We start from the raw sequence: 26,966 nt of genomic DNA on the forward strand, positions 1-26,966 counted from the left end.
TTTTAATGGTATTCATTGAATGCTGTATGTTGTTTAACATAATAGGGATGTGAGCCTGCTGTGCTGCTCTCAGCACCAGTGGAGGCTGAGAGCAGCTGGGGGTGCTCAGCTGACCCAGGAATAGCCCCAGAGGATATCAGAAGAGATCTGATGGATGGCACTTGTCAGAAAGGGCTCATGCTCACAATCAGAGTCAGGTTTTCAGAGGAGTCCAGTCTCCATTTCAGCATCCCTTGGGTATCTATATTTTCACGAGACACTGAGCATTTCTGAAATTGGGTCCCCTCATTTTTGTGACGGTTTGGAGCTGCCCTTGCCCAGACATGTCAGTGCTCTGCTCAGCAGTGTGGTTATATCTGTGGGCAGGGTCTGTTTGCTCCATGGGAAGCGTGCTTGGAGTGGTGGAACTGGGGAAAAATTAACGTTGGCTTTGCTTTGGAGGCATTTGGCTGCTGAGGGTCTCTGTCCTCCTTCGCCTCTAGCCACGTTTCAGCTTTAGCTTAGAAACGCCGTGGTGCGCCGCCCGGATCGGTCTCTCCGCTGTTCCCCGGCCGTTCCGGGGCAGGGAGGCGCCGCTCCCTCCCGGAGCCCGCGGCCCGGCCGGAGCTGCAGCTGCCGCGGCGGCCGCTGGGTGTCCCCCGGCGCTGCCCCGCTCGCTGCCGCCCAGCCCGGCCGGAGCGGGGCCGCTCCCCGCCGGGGCTGCCGCAGCCGGGCACGGCCACAGCGGCTCCGCGCCGGCCCCGGGCATGAGCGGGGCAGCGGCGGCCTGAGGGAGCTCGGCGGGAGCCGGGCGGCCGGAGGAGATGGGCAACCAGCCGGGCAGAGCGGAGGAGCACGAGCAAGGTGTGTGCGAGCGGCGGGGCGGCGGCACCGCGGGGATGGCGTTTTGTTCTCGGGGCTGTCACAGCCAATGCTGCTGGCTTCCAACCTGCCGGGGACACTGCTGCTGTTCGCCTTGGAAATGCGCTTTATTGCCGTTCTGTACCCGTGATCACAGCACGGTCCTTACGGGAGCTTTTCTGAAAGGAATTCTTTGGAGCAGAATGCCTGCAAGGGAGGCACCCTGCTCGCTGACAGATTTTTTTCTTTTTCTTGGCATAGTCTGCATGATGCAGCTAAAAAGTTACAAAGCCCATGCAGTGATGTACATAGAACTTGTCAGGATCTGCAGCTTGGCTGTGTTAGCCTTCACCATTGTTCGTGGCCTGAGGCCTGAAATTTTCCAGGCCTTAGAATTTAAAATGATGCCTTTGTGGAAGGTCTCCCACCATTGTCCTTTCAGAAGTGTAGTGCTCTGCATGTTAATCAGGAGCAGATTTCATAGAAAGCTGAGAGCTGCTATCAGGTAGATCGCATTCCCCGTGTGCCAAATGTCTGCACCGTACACCAGCACTGCTGCTAATTTGTTCCTGATGCCGTAGCGCTGCTTCGGTTGCCTTCTGATTTATTTTGCTTGTTTCTCAAATGCTGAGTGAGGGGGAAAACCCTGAGGTCCACTATTTTTTACTGCTTATTTCTCAGTTTCTTTCCGAATTTAGAGCCCTCTAACACACATAAAACCGCAATCGGTTGTATGTCTTGGCACTCTGTTTCTTGCTGTTGCCATGGGAATTTCATTCACAAAATCCCATTAAAGTTGTTATTGCTTGAGCAGGGGTTTCTATGACTTCGGGTCGATATGTAGGTATTGTTCTAAGAGCAAATACAAATGTATCTGATCTGTGGAATTGTTAGCCAGGGCTCGGGGATCTCGCAACAGATGTGATCTGCCAGCGAGTGCTGGAACAGCAGTGAGGTGTAGTGAGAACTCTCTAGCACTATGTTAATCACCGGGCTAATGAAGAACACAAAAGCTGCCAGTATCCAGTCACCAGAAGAAATGCTGCCCTAAGGGAAAGTTAAACTTTAGGCTGGAGAATGTGGCTGCCTACATCCCCAGCCCCTGAAATCCGCTGGCCAGTGCCAGCCAGCGAAGTTTTGCTGGAGCTAAAAGTGTAATTTAGGAGGGGTAGTACTGATAATAAACTAAGGGAGAACTGGATAATGGCCTGGGGAGACACACTGCTGACTTCGGATCAGTTGGAGCAACCGGACTCTGATTTTGCAGGGCCATTTTGAGCACCTTACTGCTGTTAACTCAGATGATAAATGAGTGTGCAGACCCCTTGTGGGTTTGAAAAATCTCTTTCATCCTTTGTTTTCAGTTGATTTATTTTTTTATTGAAGAGGAAAGAGTTATACTTCTGTTGCACCTAAGCAGTTTTTAAACTATTCTCAGTTTTTAAGTGTAGGCTGTACTAGGTCTTGTTTGAAAGTCCTCACTGTTCATAAGGTATGAGTAGGACTGAAAAACAGTGTTTTGTATTGAACTACGTGCTCAAAACTCCAATGTTTAACCATGAAAAAGAGTCAGGAGCATTCCTGCTGACAAAAAGGAAAAAATCTGACAAACATAGTCCTTATTGTGTGTGAGAGCTCTGGCTTTGGAGCTTAGAGTTTGTGGTTTTGACAGCTGGGATGCAAAAACCTGCTTCTCACATCAGAATGTGATACATTGTAGTATCTGAGTTCTGTTTCTGCTTGGGTGTACTTAATTCAGTCTCATTCAGGAACACCCAACATATTGAACAACTGTGGTACTTGTAAGCTTGTGTTTGGAATGACCAGACTAAACCCCAGGAATGGGTTGCTTTATTGATTTAGCTCATGAGCCAGCTTTAGTGACAGACAACCCATTTGACCTGTTTCCCTGATCATGACATTCAGGGTCATCTTGTCTGTCTTCTTAGGAAACTTTATGGACATTTTATGGCTCATCTCTAAGTCTTTCACCCCCAAACTTACCATCTTGGGGTACTGGGAGCAGCTTTGTTCTTCCTCTTGGTGTCAGTGGGCACTGAAGCCTTTAAAAATCTGATCCTGTTATGATATAGGTTATCATTTCAAGTAAAATATTTATTTTCATATGTTTATGAGAGTATTATGTACTTTAATGGGTTTTCCTATTAAGTGTAAATTCTGGTGGGCTGCTCAGTGTTGTCCAGGAACAGGAAGGAAATGATTGTCTCCAAGCTGAGCAGGTGAAAGTTAACACATTAATACAGGAGACTCAAAGAACTGGGACTGACTGAGCAAAGGACTGTGGCAAGGAGAAGACAGGAAAGAAAATCCACTGCTGGTGTCTGATGGGAGTGTTTTGAACGGAAGACAAGACTGACAGCCCAGTATCATCTCAAATTAATCTCCATCTTCCTAAGAGTGTCTAACAAGGATTTGAGAGGATTACTTGTCATAGCATTAAATTCTGTAGGCATTTCCTAGCTTCTAATTAAAAACTTACTTTAAACAGCTTTTACAGTCATTGGTGAGAACTTTGTGGCTTTGTGGTGTGTGACCCAAGTTTGCATCACTTCTTTGCCAAAACTCTGCTCCTTACAAGTCATTGGTTTTCCCAGTGCTCTGAATATTCATATTTTTAAAACCAGTAGAGGTTTTAGAATGAAAACACCTATAAAGTAGTACAGAAAATTATGTGAAAAACGAGTGAATATTGCAGCAGTTTGTCAGCAGAATTAGTTTTCTCCTTTTGAAACTGGCTACCCAAGCTAAAGGAAACAGTGTATACAAACAGAGGCCAGAGCACCTGTGGAATAGCTGGAACATTTCCTGGGAGCTGTTGGAAGAATCCAGAATTATCCAGTGCACGGTATTTACTGGGAGAAAGCCTTTCAAACATAGTTTGCCTTGGAAACAGGGAGGCCTCCTGTTATTTCTGCACAGGAGCACTGATGTTCTTTGACACTGGTTGACACGGTGATGGGGGGGTTGTTTATCCTCTAAACATCTGCAGGTGATGGATGATGAATATCTTTGGGAAGAGGTGGGAAAAAAATGACTCAATACCCACAAAAACTTTCCTGAAAGAATCGCTTGAATGGGAAATGTTAACTTCTCTTGTTGGAACAAGGTGACGGGTGGGGTTATCCAAGGGTTAGGCTTTTTTTGGGATTGTGTTTATTTGTAAAACAGGCTTACATGGCTTGGATGAGAATATCAAGTGTCAGTGCATGCACTGAGTCAGTATTGATCTGTTTTCTTATGTCTGTTTTGTCCTGGCCCAGGGGTGGCTTCATTTGAGTTCAAGGAAGGGGTTTTTCAGTGTAAAACATAGGAGGCTTTCAAGATAAATGCTTTTGTATAAATACATGTTCTTGTCATTTCTGTTCTTTGTTTTCAGGGTGTGTAGTCAGATCTTTTCTGGGTGCTCTCTTTTTTTCTCCCAAACATGGGAGCCGTTCATTTTCACTCTGTTGGATGCCAGAACACCATTTCTGCCAAGCAAGAGCTCAAGAGACCAGATGAGTTTAATGATGGTGTGGGGGGAAGGGAGGGAGGAGAGAGGGGCCAGCAAAGCTAATGAATCACATAACAGCTTTCATGGAAATACCGACTGCAAGTCATGTCCTCTTGGAGCTCGGGCAGCGAGCCACAGACCTTTTGTTCCCAGTGGAGCCAACAAACCACAATTTGCTCTCCACTGGATAGTTTAATTCCTTAGTCACCTCTTCCTCCCACAAGTCATTCTTGCATGGGGGGTTTACAAATGCTCTCATTTTTCAGAGTAGTAACACAATGCTGATTAAACTGGTATTGAAAAACTTTATTTTCCCCTGGAGAGTAATTTTTACTCGACTTAAGTTTTTCTTCCAAGGCCAGTGAAGGCCAGCTCTGTTGATGGGTCTCGTGAGGTGACTTGACAGGACTGACATGATGAAATCATTTCAGAAGGACTGACAAACACATCAGTCAGTGGCAGTGTCCCCTCTGCTGCCAGGCCAGTGAAACAGGAACAGCCACTGCCACAGACTGACCTCCTAGAGGAATGTAGTCATGAGTGTACCAGCCATAACTTACCTCTGGAATGATCTGAGTGATAATCTGAGGTGCCCTGATTCCAAGTTGAAAGGCTAATGAAGGCTAAATTAGTGGAAAAGATCATCAATAAACTCTCCTACACTGCAGGGCCTTCCCAGCAGTTTTCTGCCCTGGCTGGGAGGATGTGCTGAGTGGGAGTGCTTTCTCCATGGGCAGGATGACAGCTTTTACAAGAAGAACTTTTAGGGCATGGCAGGAGCAGGATGTGGTTTATGCATTTTGTGTGAGATTAATTTCCATCAGCAAAACAAAGCCATTTTTGGATAAAGGAGGGACCTTCTGGGAATCCTGCTGAATGAGCTGGTCAGCAAGAACTTGTCCTGTGGGTCCAGAGTTCTGCATTGTGCTTTTGCCCCAGGGCTGGTGGTGTTTCAGGACCTACCGGTGATAGATCTAATATGATAGTAAATGTAAAAGCTAATTTTCTTGATGATTTTTTCATTAGTTTAGCTAATGTGCTTGACAGCTGCAGAGTGACAAGGAAACAGCCAGGGGATGGTTGTGGTTGTGTTGGTTCTGACACAGCATTAAACTGCTTGCAAGAGGGAAAAGGGTGGAAGGAGAAGGGAATAATGCTGGCCTTGGATAAAGAGAAGTTTGCTTCTTTTTGTTTGGGATATGTTTGGCTCCTCAAGATCTTGAAGATGTAAAGCTGGCCAAAGAAATCTGAGCATGTATTGCCCCTTGGTCTTCCCACTGAGAGCTGCCAGAGCCCTGGAGGTACTGAGCAGTTTATTTGGAAGCAGTCCTGTGTTCTGGAGCTTCTACCAGTATTTCAGCAAAATAATCTGTCTTATTTTTTTCTCTTTTCAATTCCTCCCCAATTTTACTAATTTACTCTTCATAAAATCTGATTTCCACAGGGAATGTAGCTTTCAAAACAACATGAGACTGTAAAACCGAGGCAAGAGTACTTCTCTGATTTTGTTTGTACTGCATTGCTTGAGGAGAACTTAATTGGATTTTTCTGTGATTCTCACAGACTGACAGTAGAAGATGGACAAATATTTGATATTTTCATTATTTTCTATTACTTTTCCATTCTGTATCTCCAAGCAATTTGAGCATGATGATTGAAGATGATCTAAAACTGAGATCTCTGATGATGTTAATAGACACTGTTAGATTTTCCATGCATCAACTTTTTTCTTCCTGTAATCCAAAGCAGGCATGTGTTCACAGATCTCTTTGGAATGTTCCATCTATTATAGTTCATGAAATGTTTTTCCACAAGCATCAATAGGTATGGATTGCATGTTCTGAGGCAGAGCACTCTGCCCTTGTGTGCTGTGTGATCATGGCTTGGCTCTCTCAGGCTATAAATTAGAGCTGCAGCTTCCTGCCCTTTTCATCAGGCTCTGGAGCACACAGCTAACAAGCTCTATATTTTTATCAGCAGCAAAATTTACATTTGAAGTTCTTACAGGCAAATTTTGTATTAATCACTGGAAAAATACACTCTTGGGAAAGCACAGGGCTAACATGAGTTTGCATGGTTCAGTTCTGAGCATGTGTAAGGGATGTGTTGGCTGAAACAGGGACATATATTTTCCATTTGTTACCAGCTCTGTGGGTTTTGTATCTTGGTTGGAATTTATTCAGTTGCTTAGGAAAAATGTTAGGAGCAAAGCAAATGTGTCCATATCCCATGAGCAGAATTCTGTTCCTCTCACATTCCTGTCCTGATGGATGCTTTGGTGCTAAGTGTTAAAAATCATTGCTATTCAGGCAAGTAAGAATTTTAGCAGCAACTTCAATGAAATCATATTTATTACTGTATGGAATGAAAATGGCTTTAGGGGCAGGGTGCAGTTAATCCTCTGACACGTTTTACTTATGTTGGATGACTTTTCTTTCTTTCCCCAACTGAATTAAGAAATCCCCTCCTATACTAAGGATAAAAATCTGTTTTAATTAGTCTGGAATATGTAGAATGCGAAGGTGGCTTCTTCCCTGCATCTGGAGGATATTCTTTTGTATTTTTCACACCCTAAAGGTCTCCTGCATTTTGCCATTGTGGTGTTTATACTGAAGATGTAGAAATCCTTGTGATACCAAATAATTATGCTCATATAATCCCTTTTATAGGGATTGTTTCCACAAGGGTGTGGAAAATGATAAATTTGTTGGCAGGAATTGAGTCCTCTGCAATACAGGAAAGGCCTTCAAAAGTATAACTGAATACTTACTGTCATAGACAAAAATGCTTATGATTCCTGAAATAAAACAGAGGTAATTCCCTGTGCTTGTGCAGAACAGAACCAACTCAGCATGAGGTTCATTAGTCATAATTAACAGCTGGTAAGAGGGGATGAGATTCCATGAACAGGAGTCATTCCAGGACTGGTATTCTCTGCTGGGAAAGCTCCTCCAGAGTGCAACAGCCCTGATGTTGTCTCTGCAATAATGTGAAATAGTTGCTAAGTTGCAGCTTGTAGAGAGTGTTGCATTTTTCTTATTTAAGGCTAAATTGTCAAAATCCTGGTTTGTTTGTTGTTGTTTTTTTCAGAAAAGAAAAAGCATTTAAAAATTCGTTGGCCAAAGGGAAGTGGTTCAAAGTCTTGTTCCCCAGAGCGTGTAGTGGCAGCTGTAATGTTGGGAGGGGATAAGGTGGTGGTGTCACAGTCCATCCCAGTCTGGAAACATTCCTTGAATGGAAAGAGTGTTCCAGAGAAGTGGTGCAATTCATTTAAACCTTCAAAGGCTTTTAAACCTTGGTCTAATGGAAGGCTGTGTGCTAGCTGACCAGAGCAATGCACAGAAATATTCCAAGTCAGGCCTCCTAAAGTCCATGGCAGAACTTTGCTTAACCCAAAGCCATGGGTCCTAGGATTACAATCTATTTTGCCACGAGGTGGGAGGCACAGAGCTCTGAACATGTTTTTCCAGGCTTTTCCAGAGCAAAAGCTGATCAGGATGGAGGTGTCAGAAGGGAAGAGCCCCTCTTTGCGGGGCTGAGGATATTTCCACAGTCCTTATCTCCTAGATCTTGAGAAATGCTTTCATAAAACCTTGTTGAGTTTGAAGAATGGACTAATCATGTTAAGAATTACTCTCAGCCTCCTCCACACATAGTTTCTTTGAGGCTGCTTGACTGGAAAATCTTTGACTGGTCTTTTAATTAAAAGCTTTTTTTTTTTTTTAACCAAAGAGTTAAAGCTCTTCCTGCTTTGAAGTGGGCAATGTTTTATAGATAAATATCTCATTATGTTATGAGCTTTCTCCTCTGCCCTTCTGTCTCATTTCTTTTCCTGATGTGTCTCATCCTGTGTTGATAGTTCTGATGCTCTGGATGAGCTGTGGAGCCTACACTGGAGTCCTTTCCCCACCCCCTCACAGAAGCAGGCTGGAAGTGACAATAAAACTGATTTTATTATGTGGCCATCACATTTCAGTAAACAAAGGGCAGTTGTAACACCAGTGCAATGCAAACTGGCTATTAAGCATTAAGCAAACAATTAAAAAAAATAAGTTCTCAGCTTTTAAGTTCTGCCCTTTTAGGGAAGGAAGAGGAACCTCCTTTCATGTTTCCATTTGTGATCCCTTTCCCCCCTGTCTTTCTGGATTAGCAGGGTTTGGGAATTCATGAGGAAAGAAGTTCTTTTGGCTCAGTCAGTGCTCATCTTTTGGCTGAGTGTGGGGCAGCATTCCTGAACTGGAGGGTTGGGATCCTGGATTCCTGACCCAGAGCACTCCACAGCAGTGCTTGGAGACGCATTTTCAGCCTCTTCCTCTGTGATGGCTCTGCACCCTCGGTGGGAAGGACAAGGAATTAGAGCATTCTTTACAAGGGTGATGGAGCCCCATGCAGGTATCTCTGTCAGTTCCATGATTCAATCCATAGCATGGCCTCCTGGACAGTCAAACAGGCTGAGTAAATTACCCTGATAATTGTGAAAATGTCAGATATTAAGCATTTCCCCTCTTATAATATTTGGTTATCTTTTGTGCTTGTGGAGAGATCAGATAGATTTTGATGCTTAGAGTGATCCACAGCACCTGACTTGTCTGGAAGGAGCAGGGTTCTCACTGTTCCTTCCAATTGAATTCTTGGACCAGGAGATTTTAGGAAAGTCCTTCATGAACTTGAGTCAGAGATCACATCCAGTTGTGACAACCACTGTGCATGGAGGAGCACATCTACTGACAGCCACTGTTAAGTGAGTTGGTATGGTTAGCTTGAGGGTTGGTTAGTTTTGTTTGCTTTTTAATTTCCTGTACTTCTCAAAACTCTCAGCGCTGGTATTTTATCCATTATAATTGTATTTTCCAGAAATGGAAGTACAGCTGTTCTATCACCACTGTTAACCCAGCAATGGCTGAGTAGAGGACTTCTGGGCTGGATTAGCTGGGAAGCTGCTTTCTGAGCTGAGGAGAATTATCTCCTTGTCTGCAAGCTAGAATCAAGGAAAACTCTGGGATTCTTAGTGCAGCTAGTGGTCATTTATCTCAGGAATACTCCTGTACAGCCATAGGAGGTGACAGATTATTTCTCTGCTTTATCTGCTTTATGAAGCAAATCTCTGCTTTATCTGAACAGCACGTTTTGGGGGATGTGTTATTAACTCCAAGGATGTTCCCCACAGCAGTTGCTAAAAGCCTTCTGGAAAGCAGAAGCTTCAGATCTAACAGGTAGAAAAACAAACTCCAAAGTTACCAACCAAATCAAACAAAAAATCCCTTATTTCAGTGAAACAGCAGTGATTTTGTCCTTCTTCACAGAAAAAGTCGTATTTATGGATTTTCTTTTTTTTTACAGTTGTCTAAAAAACTACTAGAATTGAGTTTGTCTTAATATTGATTTAGCTGTAGGTATGAGATGATTATACCTGATCCTATCTTGTTTTTACAGGTGCATAGGCAGGAAGTGTTCCAGAACAAACAAAATCAGGAAGTGTCGTAGTACACAGAAATCCCAATAATTTTGCTGTGCTAGTGTCACAAGTATAGAGTCAAGTTCCCCTTAAGGAATACAAAAATTATGTATTTTTTAAATAATGAGCTGTGATGGTTGTGGAAATTACAAATTTGCATTAAAACCAGCAAGTAGGGGTACTTCATTTTAAAAAGGGAGAATTCTCTATTTCTGTAACTTTCACCAGATTAATTTTGAGGTAATGCTACACGTTGAAAGTTGTAGTCACTCTTTTGTGGGGGCTACACAAGGGGTATAACTTGGAGGTGACCAAAGTTTTTGGCAGGCCCAGTGGTATTAACAGTTCCAAAAAAAGTAGTGTTGAGTTTACCACAGGGATATTCCAGCAAGTGTAGGATATAGAGTTTCCCTGAACATTTGCTGTGGATGGCTCAGTGTTTGTTATGCCAGGTTGCTGGGTACTCCAGAAATCCAAAGCAGCTCAGGGGTAGATTCCACCCCACTTGTGACCTGCAGCAATGTTGGCAATTCCATGGGGTTTGTGTCCCTCTTTTTGGGGTGAGCACAGCAGCACCTCGTGATTCTCTTGGTGCCTTATGGAGCAGTGGAGCCCCTTGGGTGCTCCTGGACTCTGGAGCAGATTAGAAAGAGAAGTTTGTGTTTGTGGGAGCAAAGGCTGGGCATGCACAGAGCAGTTCTTGTCTCTACTCAGCCAATTCACTTTCCTGATGGATCTTGGGTCATGAGATTTGGGAGCAAAAGTTGCCTCTTACAGTAGAGCCTGCACTGCTTTTGTACTTCTGTACTTTTGTACTTTTACTCAAAGCAGGGATAGCCAAGCTTGAGTTTTTATTTTCAGTTTAAAAACTTTCAGGAAATTCAAGTAAACAGCATCAAAAATATTAAGAGGGACTCTTTGTTGGACACTGGCATGTCTCTGGGGTAAAGAGATTTTAACTACTCCTGCTGTTATTCAGAGAGGAATTGTCTGTGAACAGGCCCATAAAGAGCAGAAAGTCAGCTGAAATTCACAATGCGACTTTGTGAACAGGGTTTTGATCAGATCTCCTCTCATTTACCTTCTGAATGCGACCTTGTTTCCACTGTAATGGACTTGAGCTGTGACAAAGTGAACTTGAAATTCAGTTCTTGTGGCTGTGCTGAGCTTGGAACCACCAGATACTGAGTAGAGTTGATCTTTTTAACACTTTTCTGAAGGAATTAAATGTGACTTTCTCTGTAAGGAGAAAACAACAGAGCTATTGATCAGGTGAATACAACAAGCCAAAAATAAAATGTGTGTGATCATTTCTTAATTGTACAGCAGACATTTTTCTCTTTTAAAACCACTACAAAACTTACTGGGGCCTTTCCTGGATTTTTAGCACTTGTTTAGATGCTAAAATTTGAACTAAATGATGATGCTTCAAACTATAAGGTCGTCTCTACTATTGGGTTACATTCCTGCCATGGGAGAGTCTCTTCTGGGGGCCACCCTTGAAAAGAATGTCTAACCAATAGTTCATCTGCAGATTTAAACCACTGGCAAGTAATTATGTCAAGACTTTGTCTTTAAGTTACCAAAAGTGTCTTGTCTTGGGTGCTTTTTGCACTCCAGATCTCTAGACTAGTATTTATAACTAAAAAAATCAGCCAACCTTTACCAAGCGTTCAGCTCAAATGTCAGGGGGTCTCTGTAGTCTTAAATTAGGAATTACTCAGATCAAGATGCTTATTGCTGCTTTTCCTTCTTCTTTGCTAGTGTAGCTTTTTCAGTACAGACATCTGTTGTTCCCTGGTACTTTGTAATTTTTATTTCTCTTTGGTCTTACTCTTATCCTCCATCTCAAATATCAGTACCTGAGTTGCTTTCCTACACGCTCCACGATGATTACATAGATCAAAATCTTTGCATTAAACCTTTTAGCTCTTTCCTCCTGTTGCATGTTGTGCCTGTTCCACAGACAATGCAATCAGAGAGGCCAGACAGTCCAACAGGCCCTTAATGATTCAGAAAAAAAGCTAACGTTTTAATTACTCTTAGTCTGCATTTGCTAAGTGAGTAAAGGGCCTTATTGGAACAGAAGCTTCTGTATATAATTAGTGCTGGATTATCAAAACCACATTTGTTGTTCTGGAACCATCTCCTTGTCTTTTTGTAAAGCTAGGTGGAGTACAAGTGAACCTTCCCAAGGAGGTGCTGACCTGTGAAGGTGTTGGCTCTATGACTAACACTCTGCAAACAGACTGATTAATTCAGAAGAACCACGACTGGCCAAGCCTTGCTTTGCTTTGTTTGCTGCTGCATAAAAACCAGGTAGCAGAGAGCACTGTCTTTCTGTAGGAGTGCCCTGAAAGAGATGGAAAATGGTGTGCTCCTCTTGAGTTTTTGAGGATTATTCAAAGGAGTATCCAGTGCTGTTTTTATGGAAGAGTGGAACTTGTTCAGCTCATTCCCTTTGTACCGAGCAGATCAAGCCATGATACTTTGCACAGTACAATAGTGTCATTCTTTATCCTGACTTTTGCCGAAGCTGGTGGTGGAGCAGAAGTTTCAGCCATTTCTCTCTCAAATATGAAGTTCAAAACAGCTCAAGCAGTTTTAAAGATATCAGTAGGTGCTGGGTGGTGTCTCTTGCCACTGCATCTCTTCGAAATTCCAGCCTTTTACATCCAGTCTCACTCACATTTCAGCTCCCAAGAAGCTCTCAGGATTGATTCAAATCTTCCTCATGGCTTGATTTACATGTGTGCATCCCTTCAGTATTTGTTACTGAGCTGTCCTACCATTCCCAGAGGTTTGGGGATAGGGGGATCAAGCAGTGTGGCAGAATGTGCAGGGATTTTGTCTCTAGGTGTTGTATGAAGTAGCCCAGCAGTGCAGGTAAGGGCTGCTGTTCTGTCTGCCCTACTTCTCAATGTTTGCTTTTCCTCATGCCACCTGAAATGTGTCAGCATGTTTCCTGTTCATTTGGATATCAGAAGATCTCTGGTCAGCAGGGAAGTTGTTTTTTAACTGTTTCATTTGCTTTAAACAAAGGGGGTGGGGGGGGAAAGCAGGAGAAAATAGGGTGATTCAATAGAACAGATGTGTACTAAAACCTTTTAATGAAAAAGTACTTTAAAGGAGTCAAGTGTACAGGAATCCTTCCTCTGTGCTGTACAGTCTCCATTTCCCAAAGGACATCCCTCACTGACTCTTAATCAGCCTCAGCATCAATCTCAGGATCAATGCTGGAACAGGGTGAAAGGGATCTGCCAAGTCCCCTGGGCTTTCAGTTAAGCTTTGAGGTCTTAGTGGCTTATCTGCTTTTGAAAAATGGATTTTAAACACCAAGTTAATTAGGTTCTTGAAAACTTTGCTCTGAGTTGATAAAAGAAGTCAGAAAACACATCCAGGCTCCCTGTAACATGTTCTGGTTTATCACAGTGAGTCACTGGAGAGTGTGGTTGGTGACTCCAAGCTAATGCCATCTTTTGTGACTTGGCTGCGACTAAATTCACAGCAATGATGTCATGAATCCCATATTTATCCATTGTGTTAAATCATTCATTGTGTGGCTGGAAATCTGCTAAGGGGTACTAGGGTGCTGGAGGAATTCTGAATGTAGCACAAAAAAGCTGCTCTTATCTGCCTTCTAAAATTGGTTTGTAAATCTGTGAAGAAAGTCTGACTGTTCAGTTCAATGTCTGGTGGCACTTCAGGTGTCTTCAGACATCCCAGTTGCTCTGTCTGCCTCTGGAGCAAGGGACAAATCTCCTACAGGTGCTGCTAAATCTTAGAGTGCAGTGAAGGTATTTTAAATATTTGAAATGGCACTAGACAGCTGTGTTGTGGTGTCCTAGACCAGGTGTCATAAACCTGGTGAAATAAAGATACTCCTGTGAGCCAGGTTTGTTTTACTGAGAAACTGAAAGTGGTGCCAGGACCTTTCCCAGGCATGGCTGAGCACAGGGTACCTGCCTGCCTTGCCTGGCTGTTTGCTGTGTGTTCCTGGAGCTGCTCTGGATCCTCAGCCCATCCTGGCAAAGCCTGAGGAAGTGCTCTCGAGTCCAGGATCTACTGAAGTCACAGCCAGAGGATGAGCTGAAAGCCAGAATTGATAAGAAGGACATATTTCAGCTAAACCACAAGTGCTAGAGCACAGTAAAATTGTGTGGGGTGGTTTAATAATTCATTTTATTTGCTGTGCAAGTGTGGGCTGTTAATATTCCCTTAACCATGGTGCTAAATGCTTCCAGCCCATTTGATTTATACTGACCTTTCCCTCAAGCAACCACTTTTCTATCTGAGGCTCAGGAGTTCTGTTCAGATGGGAAATTTTATTAAAACATCCTGGCATGTGAGGACAGAATTCTGGAATGACAGAACCACCTCTGTCTTCTGTTTCCAGGGAGGCTTTGAATAGTTAGTCCTTAATTTCTTTTTGTAATCTCTTGTTGCACTGTCCTTTCTGAGGAGGATTTAGGGATGACAGACACGGGACAGTGAAATTGCTGATCTGTTGCAAAAGCAGGAGCTGGAATGAGAGAGCTTTAGCATCCCTCGTGAGAGGACAAACTTGTCTGCAGGCAACAGTTTGCCTTTCTGAAATGTATGAGTGGAACATTGCAGCGTGCTATGAATAGCTTTCTTTTAGTTCTTGTTGGTTATCCTGCCCTTGCAATTTAAATAAGGTATCCATTGTTTAGAAACATCACACCAAAGCTGCATCTGTCTCCATGCTTTAGCCTTACATGACTGAAATGCTTTGTGAGATGACTTGGTGATCAGTGCTTAAATTACATCGATGGTGCAGGAGGCGTAGTACCTACTGAAATATGGAACAGTGAATTACTGATGTGGAATCTTGAACATGTTGAAGGAAACAATGTGTTTTTGTTGTTGTTAACTTAAGAGATGACAGGATTAAAATTGAGGAATAAGGTACTAAATGGAACATTCCCTGTTAGCTCCACTGTGGAACAGCAGAAGGCCATGGCATTAACCTTTGGGATATTAATATGTTGATGGAGGGAGGGATTAGGAAAAGGGCAGGTTGTGGGACACAAATGGGACAAAGGCCAGAGGCAAATAATTTTGTATTGACTCCAGTTCTAAAAAATAAATTCAAGGCAGAAATTAGAACATTTTCAAAGGTGATTATGTAGTCAAATGCTGTCACTTCCCAAGTGAGATGATTCCTCTGCTCTGGGACTGGGGAAGCAGGTGTTTGAACTGTTAGTATAATTAAGGGTCAAGTAAAATAAATGTAAATTCAAGGCTGCTGCTTTACTGCAGTGATATGTGCTATCTCAGAGCACATGGAATGTAAAGGCAGATAAATGTATTGAATCTTCATTCCACAATGTCACACATGTCCCCCTGTGACTGATAAAATGTTTGCCTCCTACATCCCCTTAGCCTGCTACCACTGTAATTACGTTGGATGTCACTTCTGAGCAGCAATCCTCTGTGCTTCACCTTGGAGGATTGGGAAATGTTTTCCTCCATTCCATAGTCCATTTTCTCCCGGTTATGGATGTCCCTGTGGAAGGTGCTGAGAGCTCAGATCAGAAATGGATCATGGTGTGGAAAAACTGAGGAGTAATCCTGAGGCTTCAGCAAGAAACATTGTGTTGAAAATGGGATTAAAATGTCAAAAGATCATTTCAAGGGGTCAACTTTTATCTCATTAAAGTGATACTTTGCCTTTTGACACCAGTGGGAAGTCAGGGAATGTTCCCTGGCAGCAAGTGGTGCATGGAAAGCTCCACAGCAGGGTACAGACCCTGGTCCTAATCCTGATTTACTGTGACCTTGGGTGAGGTGTTTCGTTGCTCTCTGCTTCCCTGTCCTGTAGCTTAAACTTAATTAATTATGTGTTTCAGAGGATTTGAGTTAAATAGCTGTTAATTGTAAAGCACTTGGAGAATTTTGAGTTGTATCAATTGATATGGTTTAATGCCTCACCCCTGGAAAGTACATCTGAAAATGGAGAAGTTCTTACTGGGCACCCAGGTGAGGAACACAGCTTGAGGTGACCTCCACTGAGATTCAGGGCTGGCTGTTTTTCTCTCCCCTGCTCAAAACCAGCAGCCCTGGCCAGGCAGTGAAGTTCTGTGTGATTCCAGCCACTGAAAGCAGCAGCATAAATCAGGGCTGTGCTGGATGCAGCAGCCTGGGAGGCACGTGTCTGTCTGGAGTCTGCCACAGCCCATCACCACACTGGGGGCCAGTTAATCAGGTCACCAGGGGCACTTGCACAGCCCTCAGTGCAAGTGGAGCCTGGGGCTGTGGCTTGGCAGTCACTGGCAACCACTACACTGCTCAATTCCAAGGTCATTCCGAGGGGGCTTGCCCATAAAATAGACTTTAAAGCAGTGTTTATACTTGATTTGGTGTTTTGTGATCAACATATGCACTTAGAACTTTTTTTTTTTGGCTCCTTGTGACTTTTTAGTATCATGTGCTGCTTGTGGAGACTGGAGTGAGGAAAATATGTAAGTCTTTCTATGTTGTAAAAAAACCAAGGTGGTTAATGGTTATTGATGGATAGCAAATGCCTTGTGATTTATGACAGAGCAAGTCAGCAGAGCGTGGAGTCTTGCAAAACACATGAGGCACATTGAGTAAGCTCAAAGCCTGCACAGGTTGGCAGGAGGTGGTGCAGTACAGATAATCCCAGTTAAATATCATTAATTGTTATCCTTATGTATATGTCTTCCATTGCTCAGGATCATGTTGCACTTGTCATCTGGTGGTGATTACAAGTGCAGCCTATCTCCTAGGAAAAGGTGGTTTCCTTAGTGCCAAGCAATTTGTACTAATGTCTAATTGCCTCATTATTTGTTGCAATGTACAGAATGCCACCACTATTTATAGAATACTGCTTAGTCATGTACTGACCAGTTGACAGTCATGTTATTGAACCAGTTTGGGCATTAAAAAAGTTTTTCAGAGAACTTGCTTTTGTCATAAAATTTTGTGTGAGAGGTAGAAAACCCTTTCAGATCAAATAAAATCCCAGGACACACAGAAGGCTTTAAATCACCCCTTAGGCTCCATCCAAGAGCATCTCTGGTAATTTGTAATGTGAATTTTACATCTTAAAACTGTAGTATGGTTGCAGTTTGTGTGAAAACTGCTTCTGTATGGTGGGCACTCGTCCTTCTCAATGGTTGGGATGCATTCCAGGGCTTTCCCACCTGGGCTTCACCTGTGCCTCTCTCTGAGCAGGGAGGGCTGTGCTGAGCTGGGGTTTCTCTGTTGGCAGTCACATCACATCGTGGTCCTTTCGGTTTTCCTCCTGTCCTTCATCTCCTGGTGTTGGCTGCATGGACACCACGAGCTTTGCTCATGTGCTGAGCTCATTCCCATAGGTTTTACAGGTGCCAGACCCTGGTGGTTGGGCTGGGAATGGGATGATCCATGAGCCAGGGCCTGGGCTCTGGCAAGGAGAATTCCCATCTCCGTTTCGTGGTGCTTTCCACCGGAGATCCCAGAGCTGTGCTGTCCCCTCCAGCTGTAGGTGACTGAATGAAGCTGTGTGGGCCTGGCTGTCCCTGTATCTCTTCCCAAAAACACTGGAGCCTTTGTCTCTGGCCTCACCGTGCCCCTGCCATGACAGAGGCTCTCTGTGCTCTCCTGCCAGCGCTGCTCCAGCTTCAGGGGGCTTTTCTTCAGCTGCTCTTTGTCTCGGGGTGTTTATTGTGCTGCTGCAGAGTGTGTGTGTTTGGGGGGAGAGGAGGGGCTCCTGTTTGTGTGGGCTTTATAAACCCAGTGCATTCTTCAAAAGAGATGCTGAGCAAACGGGGTGGTGTTAATGTTAACCCTTCCGTGCCCTGCTCTGCTGTGGCAAGGAGAAGGCTGTGGGAGGGTCATGAAGCTGCTGTGTAAGGCAAGGAGTCTGCCCTCCTTTGCTCTTAATGCTCTTTGATTTTCTGTGGGTGCTGCACATGTGTGTCAGCAAAGAGTCTCCCAAATGTGGGGAGATGGAATTCCTTATAGGATTTCCCCCCAGAGCCCTTCTGGAAGTTGTTTTTATTGCAAACACTGGCTCACTAGCCCTTTCTGTTTGCATAACTCGTTCTTGCATCCTGTTTATTTGGCTACTTTGGACAACATCTCCTCATTGTGCCCTATCCCCACACTTTGTGGTCCTGTACTTTAGGGCTTTTCCTTTTGAATAAGGTCCTGAATTTTCAGGAGGATTTTCTTAAGTTCACGGTGTTTTCAGTTACAGTGCCATGTCATACCTGCCCTTTGAATCAGCTTCTTTTCTTTAACCAGCTTGTTACAGCTTCCATGGTTCAGATGGCTCTTATTGTTTCTTCATTGCCTGGGGTCCTGTATTTCAAGAGAGCTTTGAAAGATGAAAATCAACAACTCATAAACTTCATTTCCCTTGTAGTCACATAATGCTTTGCATTGTTAGTTGGTGGGGAAAAAACCCAACCAACAACTGAACAGATCAGCATCAACTCTCTAAGCTCCTTTTGCTCTTCTTCCATAAGAGGATGGGAATTTAGAACATGGAAAATCTCTCATCCATCTCTGCAAGAAGCTGCAGCAACACAATTGTCTTAGTGTTGGAAGTGCCAGAAGAGTTTTATATTTCACTGAATCTGTGCTCAGCATAAATGTCTCAGTCCTCCTTTTGTGATGATCTGCTTAAATAGAGTATAATGCAAATAGTTTTGTGTGTGATAAAAATACTTTTTTTTCAAAGGCAGTATCTTGTCTTAAGTTACTGAACATTTCCTCAGAAATTAAGATTAGATCCAGAATTTTACAAAGTAGTGTGAAGAACTTTTACTTTCAAATAATTAATATCCTTATATCTTTACATCAATACAATTAATAGGGGCTTGTAGCTCGTGTATTGCAGCATTTACATATTATATTACCACACTGGGAAAAAGTTTACCAGGCTGTGTTCCTTTGCAGGGGATGGGAAAGGAAGAAATGCAGAATAATACAAGCCTTTGAAACATGAATCCACACAGTCAGTCATGACTAAACCTATTCAAACACTCAGGTGTTTTTTTCCAGGACTGCTCTAGGCTCCAGCATTGTTGTTGTGAAACTTGTTTTCCTCATGCACTAACTCAAATTTCCTTCATGCCTTGTTCCTCCAGGAGCGGTTTCGGCTGCGAAGCGCACGGGGATCCCAGCGCCCCGGGAATTGTCCTCATCCGTGTCCAGGGAGAGAGCTGTGCTGCGTGGTCAGGCCAACACCAGGAAAACACAGCCCAGCCCCACCTCTTCTGGTGCGCCAACTCCTACCAAACACGTGCGCCCCACCAGCAAGTCCAAGCAAGAGAATGAAACTGGTGACAAGGCTGTTCTGGAATCTCAGGTTAAAGAGCTCCTGGCAGAGGCAAAGACAAAAGATTCGGAAATTACCAAACTTCGTTGTGAGCTGAAGAAATGCAAAGAGAAAGGGTCACTCAACGCTGAAGGAATGGGGGCTTCCAACCAAAATTTAGAAACAGTATCACCTGTTGACATAGATCCGTTGATAAGGACCCTTCAGGAGAAAAACAGGACTTTCCAAAAAGAGCTTGCTAGCCTGGGAGAAGAAAACCGTGCTTTGAAAGAGAAATTGCTTTATCTGGAGAACTCCCCTCTCTCAGACACGACCACGAGCAGCGGAGGCGACAGCAGCCTGCCAACCCCAACTACCCAAGAGTCGAGCTTTGGGAGCCCATCCAAGAGCACGTCGAGGGCTGACGCGGAGGAGCACAGGCAGCGCGTGAGCGGCGCTGCCCTGCGCAACTCCGGCTCGTCCAGCAGCGATGTCACCAAGGCCTCCCTGTCCCCCGATGCCTCTGACTTCGAGCACATTGCAGATGTGCCTTCCAGGCCAGCATCTGCCAGCAGCAACCACTTCAAAGGCTCCAAGTGCTCCACTGCAGGAAGTTCTCCAAACAATATTAGCGACCTCTCTGTGGCATCTCTTACAGAGAGAATACAAAAGATGGAGGAGAATCACCACAGCACAGCAGAAGAGCTGCAGGCCACTTTGCAGGAGCTGTCGGATCAGCAGCAAATGGTGCAGGAGCTGACAACAGAAAATGAGAAGCTGGTGGAAGAGAAAGCTCTCCTGGAGACTTCCTTCCGTCAGCACAGGGATAGAGCCGAGCAGCTGAGCCAGGAAAATGAGAAGCTCATGACTCTCCTCCAAGAGCGCTCCAAGAATGAAGCTCAAGAGGAGAAGGTCCTTGAACTGGAACAGAAATGTGCAGAAGTTCTTGAAAAAGCACAATTTGAGAGAGAGAAATTGCTCAACATTCAGCAGCAGTTAACCAGCAGCCTTCGAAGCTTAGAAAGGGAGCACCAGGATGCCCAGCAGGTGATAAAAAGCCTGAGAGAAGAAAATGAGAAGCTGCTTAAACTTCTAGAAGTGGAACAGCAGAGCAACAGCACAGTGACAAAAAGTCTGGAGGACTGTAAAATTGCTTTGGAAGGTCTGAAAATTGAGAATGGCTCTCTCAAAACTCAGCTGGAGAATGAGAAACAAAAGGCTGCAGAAATCAACGTGATGGGCTGCACCTCTGACAACTCTGAGGTGCAGGAGATGCTCAAAGTCGCCCATGCAGAAAAGGCCCAGTTAGAAGCCTCTTGCACTGAGCTGAAACAAGAGCTGCTGAAAGCAAACAGTGAACTGAAGCACATTCAGGGGCTGCTGTCTAAGGTAAAACAGTAACAGCTCTAAAATAAAGTGGTTGTTTATGTCCTTTCACAAATAGGTCGGTCTTTACATTGTTATTGAGCCACTGGTTGTAAGTTTCCAGGATTTAAATTGTATGATTAGTTCTTAGTAGAAGCTGGGATTATATGATATTGTCTCAGTTTCTGTGCTCTACCCATATTTTCTCAGAAATAACTATTGGCATATCTGTATTTATAAATTCCTAACTATTTTGTCCTAATACCTTCTGTAGAATTTACTCTTTCAGTAAATAGAATTGTGTCTATCAGAATTGGAGCAAAGAGCAGATCAATAAAAAAGCACTTTGATATGTTGTGAACAAATAGTGTAAATCACTTGCTAATCAGATGAAGAGAAGGGCATAAATAGTTAGCTGTGAATATTCAATTCTGAATAATGAATCACAGTTAATTAGGAGTGAAGTATAGGTGTCATTGATCATGAGATCACAAGGACATAAATTAATGCTCAGGGAAGCTGATGGGGCAGCAACAAGTCACAGAACAGTCAAGCTCCAGATGAGATAATTTTCATAAAACAAATATTTTTACAAAAAGAAAAAGAAATGCTCTGTTTTGGGATAGGTAAAGTAACATAAAAATATTTTAGCATTATTTACCTCATTTGTGAGTTCATAGCTTTGCTCCAAACAAGGTTAAGCAAGTTAGTGTCCCTGTTTTCTGTGTGATCCTGGCTGTTCAGAGGAGCTGCAGCCTGAGCCATCATTCAACAAGTGTTAATAAAGCACCAGCAGTGATCATGTCCCAGTGCTGCAGAAGGAGTGAGAGTGTGCAGCCTTTCCTGTATGGGGAAGGGAGCATGAGAGGAATGATAAAATTGGCTGCAGAGGAAGGGAGCATTGCCAAAAAGCACCTCCATGGTTTGAGCGATTTAGAAAATCCAGATGTCCTTTCAGCTAAAATAGGTGACCACAGCAAATGGAGTTAGTACAGGAAGCTTTCCTCCACTTTTCCCAAGTGCTTTCTGGAGCTGCAGGTCATGAAGAATAAATGAAAAACTGCTGAGTGCTCAGACTCTGTACCAAACTTTTTATTGCTTGGTTTGGAAACCACAGATTTCCCTTCTTTTACTCTTCCCTTCCCTCGAATTAAGCTGTTTTGAATCATTGGCTATTTGTGACACCCAAACAAGACCACAGGCTTCTGTAAGGCTGCCCTGCAGTGAGGCTGTGCCAGTGCTGCTCACTGAATTGGCAGCCTGCACCTTTTCCATAACTTCTGCCTGGTTAGAGAGCTCCCCCCAAACCTGGAAGCATTGATCAGTGGGCTGAGCCAACAAACTGAAGTGCAGCAGATTCCCCTTTCAGTAATTCCAGATGTCCCATATCCAGAAATACACTTATCTGCAGTAGCTGGCTCTGCTATGTATGTTTTCACAGTCCATTGAAAATGCACATGGTAAAAGCAGCAAATTGTTAATGGGGATGAACTGATCATCAGCCTGGCCCTAAGGCAGTGATATCACTTTCATAATGTTCTACAGAAATAGAAGTGGAGATTTCCGGGAATATAATTCCTCTCCCTTCGTTAACTGCAGAGATTGGTTTGGAATTGTGGTCATCATATAGAAAATTTCATTTCCTTTGCAGCATCTTGTATTATCTTTATTGCCAGGAAAGAAAACTGACATTCATCTCTCATCTCTGCTTCCTGAGACTCTCATTTTCATTGAAACTGGGTGTACACAGTGCTTAAATCCACAAGTAAAGTCTCTAATGAGCGAGATCTCCTAAGAAATGTGGACAGACTTGCAGCTTTTTTCTTCCCTCCCAGGCTGAGAATGAGTATGGTCAGCTGAAGGAGGTGTGTGACCGACAGGCTGAGCAACTGAGCAGGACCAGCCAGAAGCTGCAGGAGAAGACATCAGAGAATGAAGCAGATATCAAAAACCTGAAGGAGACCATTTTCGAGTTGGAAGACCAGGTGGAACAACATCGTGCTATAAAACTCCACAATAACCAGCTCATCAGTGACCTAGAAAGTAGGTGGAGCTGGAAAAAAGGATTGAAGTGAGCTTATTCGGGGTGCTCAGTTGTGGCTGCAACAGGGAGGAGGAGGTCTGACCTTTACAAATATTCCAGTTTTGGATATTCCCTTCTGTTCATGCATAGAAGTATACTAATTTAACAGAGTGCTATAGATGGGACATTAGAGACAGTTTCCAAACCTCATTCTTCAGTGAAGGAAGTATTACCCATTCCAGAAATTGGAATTACTGGATTTCTGTTACAGAGTTTTTAGGGCAGAGCAGTAAAGTCGAGGTTGCTCTGGACAGGGAGCTGCCACCTGGTGGAACCAGTGGCTGTTCCTCACATCAGTGATCCCTTGGGATGTGTGTGCTGAGCAAGTGAATGCATATGGATTCATTTGTTTAAATGTCAGTCTGGTTTAGTACCTGAAAATAATGGCATATTTTAGAGATGTTTGAGTACCAGATCTACTGTTGGTTCTATTCCTGATTGTTGACAGTGTCTTTATTCACTTTAGTCTGTATTAGTGGCATTACCAGAAGCAAAAACAAATCAGCTGCTCTGCCCTCCCATTCTCATTTTCACTGTTGCCTTTATGTGTTTAATAATCTTTTCACGTTTTTTATCATTCCTAGGTAAAGCAATGAAGCTGGAAGAGCAAAAACAAGATACAGAGAGGCAGCTGAAAGCTCTGACTAAGCAGATGAAGGTAAGGTTTAAGCTCCAAGACAAAGCTAAGCTGAGCTTTTATTGCTATGCTGGCATTGTGTTTTCCTAGAACAAGAGCAGAAATTCTTTCTGCACTCTTTAAGTCTTCATTCTCTTCACTGTGGACTTCTTGGCAATATCAGTGTGGAAAGCTTAGCATGAGTTTCTTTGGCCATATTTTTGGTAGTATAAAGAGGCAAGTGTTCAGTTTGACCCAGCACCACCTTAAAATTGTGGGAAAATCCTGGTTGCTTGTGATCACTGCAATAGAGACCAATAACTGAGTGCTCAGCTCGAGTGGGTGCATTTTTCAGCAATTTGGGGTTCTAATTGCTTTTCCAGGAGGACACAGAGGAGTGGAGGCGTTTCCAGGCTGACCTGCAGACTGCCGTGGTTGTAGCCAATGACATTAAGTGTGAAGCTCAGCAGGAGCTCCGTGTGGTGAAGAGGAAGCTGCAGGAGGAGGAGGAGAAGAGTGCCAGACTGCAGAAGGAGCTGGATGAAGTGAAGGGCAGCAGCAGGTTGGTTGTTTGCTATTTACCAGGGCCAGGATTTGCTCTGTGTGCCTGCTAACACGCATGCAAACAGTGCTTTGTCAGTAACTATTTGCTGGCTTGGATGTGCATCTCGTCTGTTTCTAACTCTTCTGGCAGATTTGGTTGTCTCTTATTCTAAGATGTTTCTGTTCTTTTTCTTTTGGGCAGTCTAGTTCTGTCAACTAAGCCATGAAGGTTTTAATCAGCAAATATTAAGTAGTAACAATTGCCAATATCCTCTGATAGCTTTGCTCTCAACATGGTGATGCCTTTATAACTCTGTGCAGCTGTATTAAACCATCTGTGGGAGGATTGGCTGGGTACAGCTATTCCAGAAGAGAACTTCTTAACCTGAGGGAAGTCAATGAAGACAGACAAAGTAACACAAGCAGTCATCTGTTCATCAGAAATATGTGTCAAATTAATTTTACTCCTCTAGATTTCATGTTTTAATCTCTCTCCTGGTAAATTCGTGGCCATTGACGGAATGGCCACAGGAAGAGGGTGAATCCTCTCATTTCTTTCAGGTGAAGTAACAGTCCAGCTCTACATTGCACTTATTTGCTCACTGTTTTCCATTCAGGAGTTTCCACAGCAGCTGTACAGTAGATGGGACTGAAAACATGGGAGAGGTTTTTTGTGGAGGTGTAGGGATCAGAATGCCTGGATTGAACAGACAGAAAAACTTCTCTTCAGAAAATAAAGGAATGGTTTTAGGCTCCAGTTTCATTAGCAGAGTCCCAAGTGGATGCAAAGAAAAGCTGTTACAGACCATGTACTCAGACAAAATGATTACCAGACAGTACTTAAGGTTCTGGGCTCTGTTTCCATTTCTAATTTGTTCTTAATGAAATTTCTCTTGTTGAAAGCAGGGTTCCTGTATGAGGGTGGGGAATCATATTCTCATAGCTTCCCCTCTGTATTATTTTGGCTTTTAAGATATATTTGATAGTACTTAAAATGAATAGAAGATGACCTGCTAATTTGCAAACTGGAATATTTATCTTTCATCTATAAGGAACATGATCAGCTCTTTGGTATAAGCCTGAGCTGGAAATATTCCTTTCTAAATTGGAACCCCAGAATCCATACAGCTGTAGTTCCAGGAGGAAGTGTTCAGACATGTATTTAATGAAGTCAGTTTTGGCTTTTGTGTCTCCCTCTGTGTCACACACACATGGATGTGTCTGTCTCTGTCATGTTGACTCTGTGTAGCTTGCTTTGAGTATTGCCTTGGTCATGGAGCCAGATGTGATGTCTGCAGTGGGAAAAATGATTCTCTTTCAAAAGCAGGTAATGAAACCAAATTCTGCATCCATCAGGATAATTAATTTGTTTCTCAGAGTGTGCAAAATGTCTGTACTGAGTGGTATGGGGAACATAATGAAGTCTGTGGAAGTTCTGTCCAAACAAACCAGTGATCAGCAGCTAAACACTGCAACTTCAAAGCTCTACTGACCCATGAAACAAATTCCTGAAGTCACCAAAGCTCCTGCTGAGAGCCAGTTCTACACTTCCAGATATTTTTCCATTCCTGAGGTCTCTGTCTCCCCCAGCACCTCGGCTTCTTTCACCCAGAAGTTCTGGGAGTGTTCTCATCCTCACAAATGCCACTGCTCAGAATCAGCAGTGGATTCTGGTGCCTGTGGTGATTTTGATGTGTGCTCAGCACTGGTGGAAGCAGTTTGTAGCGTGATACTTTAACAGAGCCTATAAAGTATTCCTCATGTTTGCTAATGCTGAGCAGCTGCACGCTCAGCTGAATGTCTGACAGTCCCTAGTGAAAGTTTGTCTGATTTTTAAGCTCTTATTGGAAAATGTACCTTCCAAAGAGCTTGCTACTCCAAGGTTTTTGGCAAAATCTCAGCCATCTCTTGAGGGTCATTAGACTCCACCTCATAAATTCATCTTGAGGCCAATTTATCTCCTACAACATCCTGCCATTTTAATGTTTGCCTGTGGCTGCCTGAGTTCCTGCCTCCAAGTTTGATTTCACCGTTACGTTCTTCTAATCAGACAAAAAGTCATTTTTGGTTTAGGAACAGCCCAAGAACTTGCAGAAAAAAATCCTGATGAGGTCATCAGAGTTCAGCTGAATGAAGGTAAGAGCCTCCCAAGGGCATCTTTAACACAGATTAAATGTCTTAATTCTATGACTGAGAATGTTGGGGGGAGGTTGGACAAGCATTGACCAAATGGAATAAGAGAAAAAGGAGTTAACATGTCCCAAGTTAGTATTGGGTGAAACTTCAAATTGATTAACCCATGCTTCAGGCAGTCTTCTATGATACTTTACATCCCAATTAACGTTATTTCTCTGCAGTAAAATGCAGAAGCTTACAATCCATTGTTGTGTAGCTGTCTCCTCACAGGTAGTGGGAATTGAAGTTAAATAATCTCCATCCTTGAAAATTTTCGAGACCAGACAGGACAAGATCCTGAGTAAAAGTTTCACAGTCTTGCTTTGACTCTCTGGCTTCAAATTGTCAAGATTATTTTGGCACTACAGCATTTTTTGCCTTGAACTAAGAACATGGAGGGAGGACAGTTGGGCCAGAAGTTGTACTTAGAGAAATTAAATCTCTAATTAAATGAGTGACTTCATAGAATAATGAAAAAATTAACCAGATCTTTAAACGGAAGCCTAAACTGAAGATTGTGATGCATCCCATTAATTTGCTTCTGTTTTTCCTCCTAAAGTCTCCAATGCCACAGCATGGCAGTGTCACATGCTTTTCTCCTGGAAATGAGCTTGTACTCTGTGTATTAAACCCTGTCAGTCTGTATGTGCTGATGTGCTGCTCATTTGTGCCTGTGTTTGCAGCTGTTCTGTCTCACAGAGGTTTGAGAGTTCACTCTGCTCTCACAGCAAGCAAAGGAGGGTGGCAGAGCAGGGCTCTCAAAGCAATGTTTGTTTGCTCCTCAGAGTTGTTTGGTGTGGGGGTTTGGGTTTGTTAGGAAGCTCCTGGTGGGTTTTTTATACATTGGGTGAGGTTATTCCATCCCCTCTAGTGCAACTCTGGCTGAGGTAGAGCAGCTCAGCTGCCTGGATGGGTCCCTGTACCCCCTTTGAAATGAATAGTCTGAAGTGAGCAGAGGAAAACATCACCAACCTGGTCCTACAGTGATTCCCTGGCTGTAAATATTGAATTTCTTCCTATCTGAGCAACACAGACTTATTGTGTGTTTTGTACTCTTGTTGCTCAAAGCCAAATTGGTGGAGT

General features: G+C 43.4%; 1 protein-coding gene across 9 annotated transcripts in view; it reads left to right on the top strand.

Moving 5' to 3' along the window:
* The window catches only part of SPECC1 (sperm antigen with calponin homology and coiled-coil domains 1), an 87,252-nt gene that overhangs the window by 32,219 nt on the left and 28,067 nt on the right, over positions 1–26,966 (top strand). For 7 of the 9 annotated variants that reach the window (XR_005628840.1, XM_039720807.1, XM_039720810.1 and 4 more), the window contains 4 exons: positions 18,932–20,490; positions 22,302–22,509; positions 23,134–23,207; positions 23,549–23,727. Coding sequence is in view for 8 of the 9 variants with exons in the window: in XM_039720807.1 (XP_039576741.1) it covers positions 18,932–20,490; positions 22,302–22,509; positions 23,134–23,207; positions 23,549–23,727 (2,020 nt within the window). In the remaining variant the exon portion in view is untranslated. Of the gene's footprint in view, positions 1–680; positions 844–18,931; positions 20,491–22,301; positions 22,510–23,133; positions 23,208–23,548; positions 23,728–25,781; positions 25,845–26,966 lie in introns of those variants that run through there. The other 2 variants (XM_039720813.1, XM_039720812.1) reach the window with 2 other exon arrangements.

This window comes from Passer montanus, unplaced genomic scaffold, assembly GCF_014805655.1.
Source record: "Passer montanus isolate IOZ18808 unplaced genomic scaffold, ASM1480565v1 scaffold44, whole genome shotgun sequence".
Taxonomy (NCBI): Eukaryota; Metazoa; Chordata; class Aves; order Passeriformes; family Passeridae; genus Passer; species Passer montanus.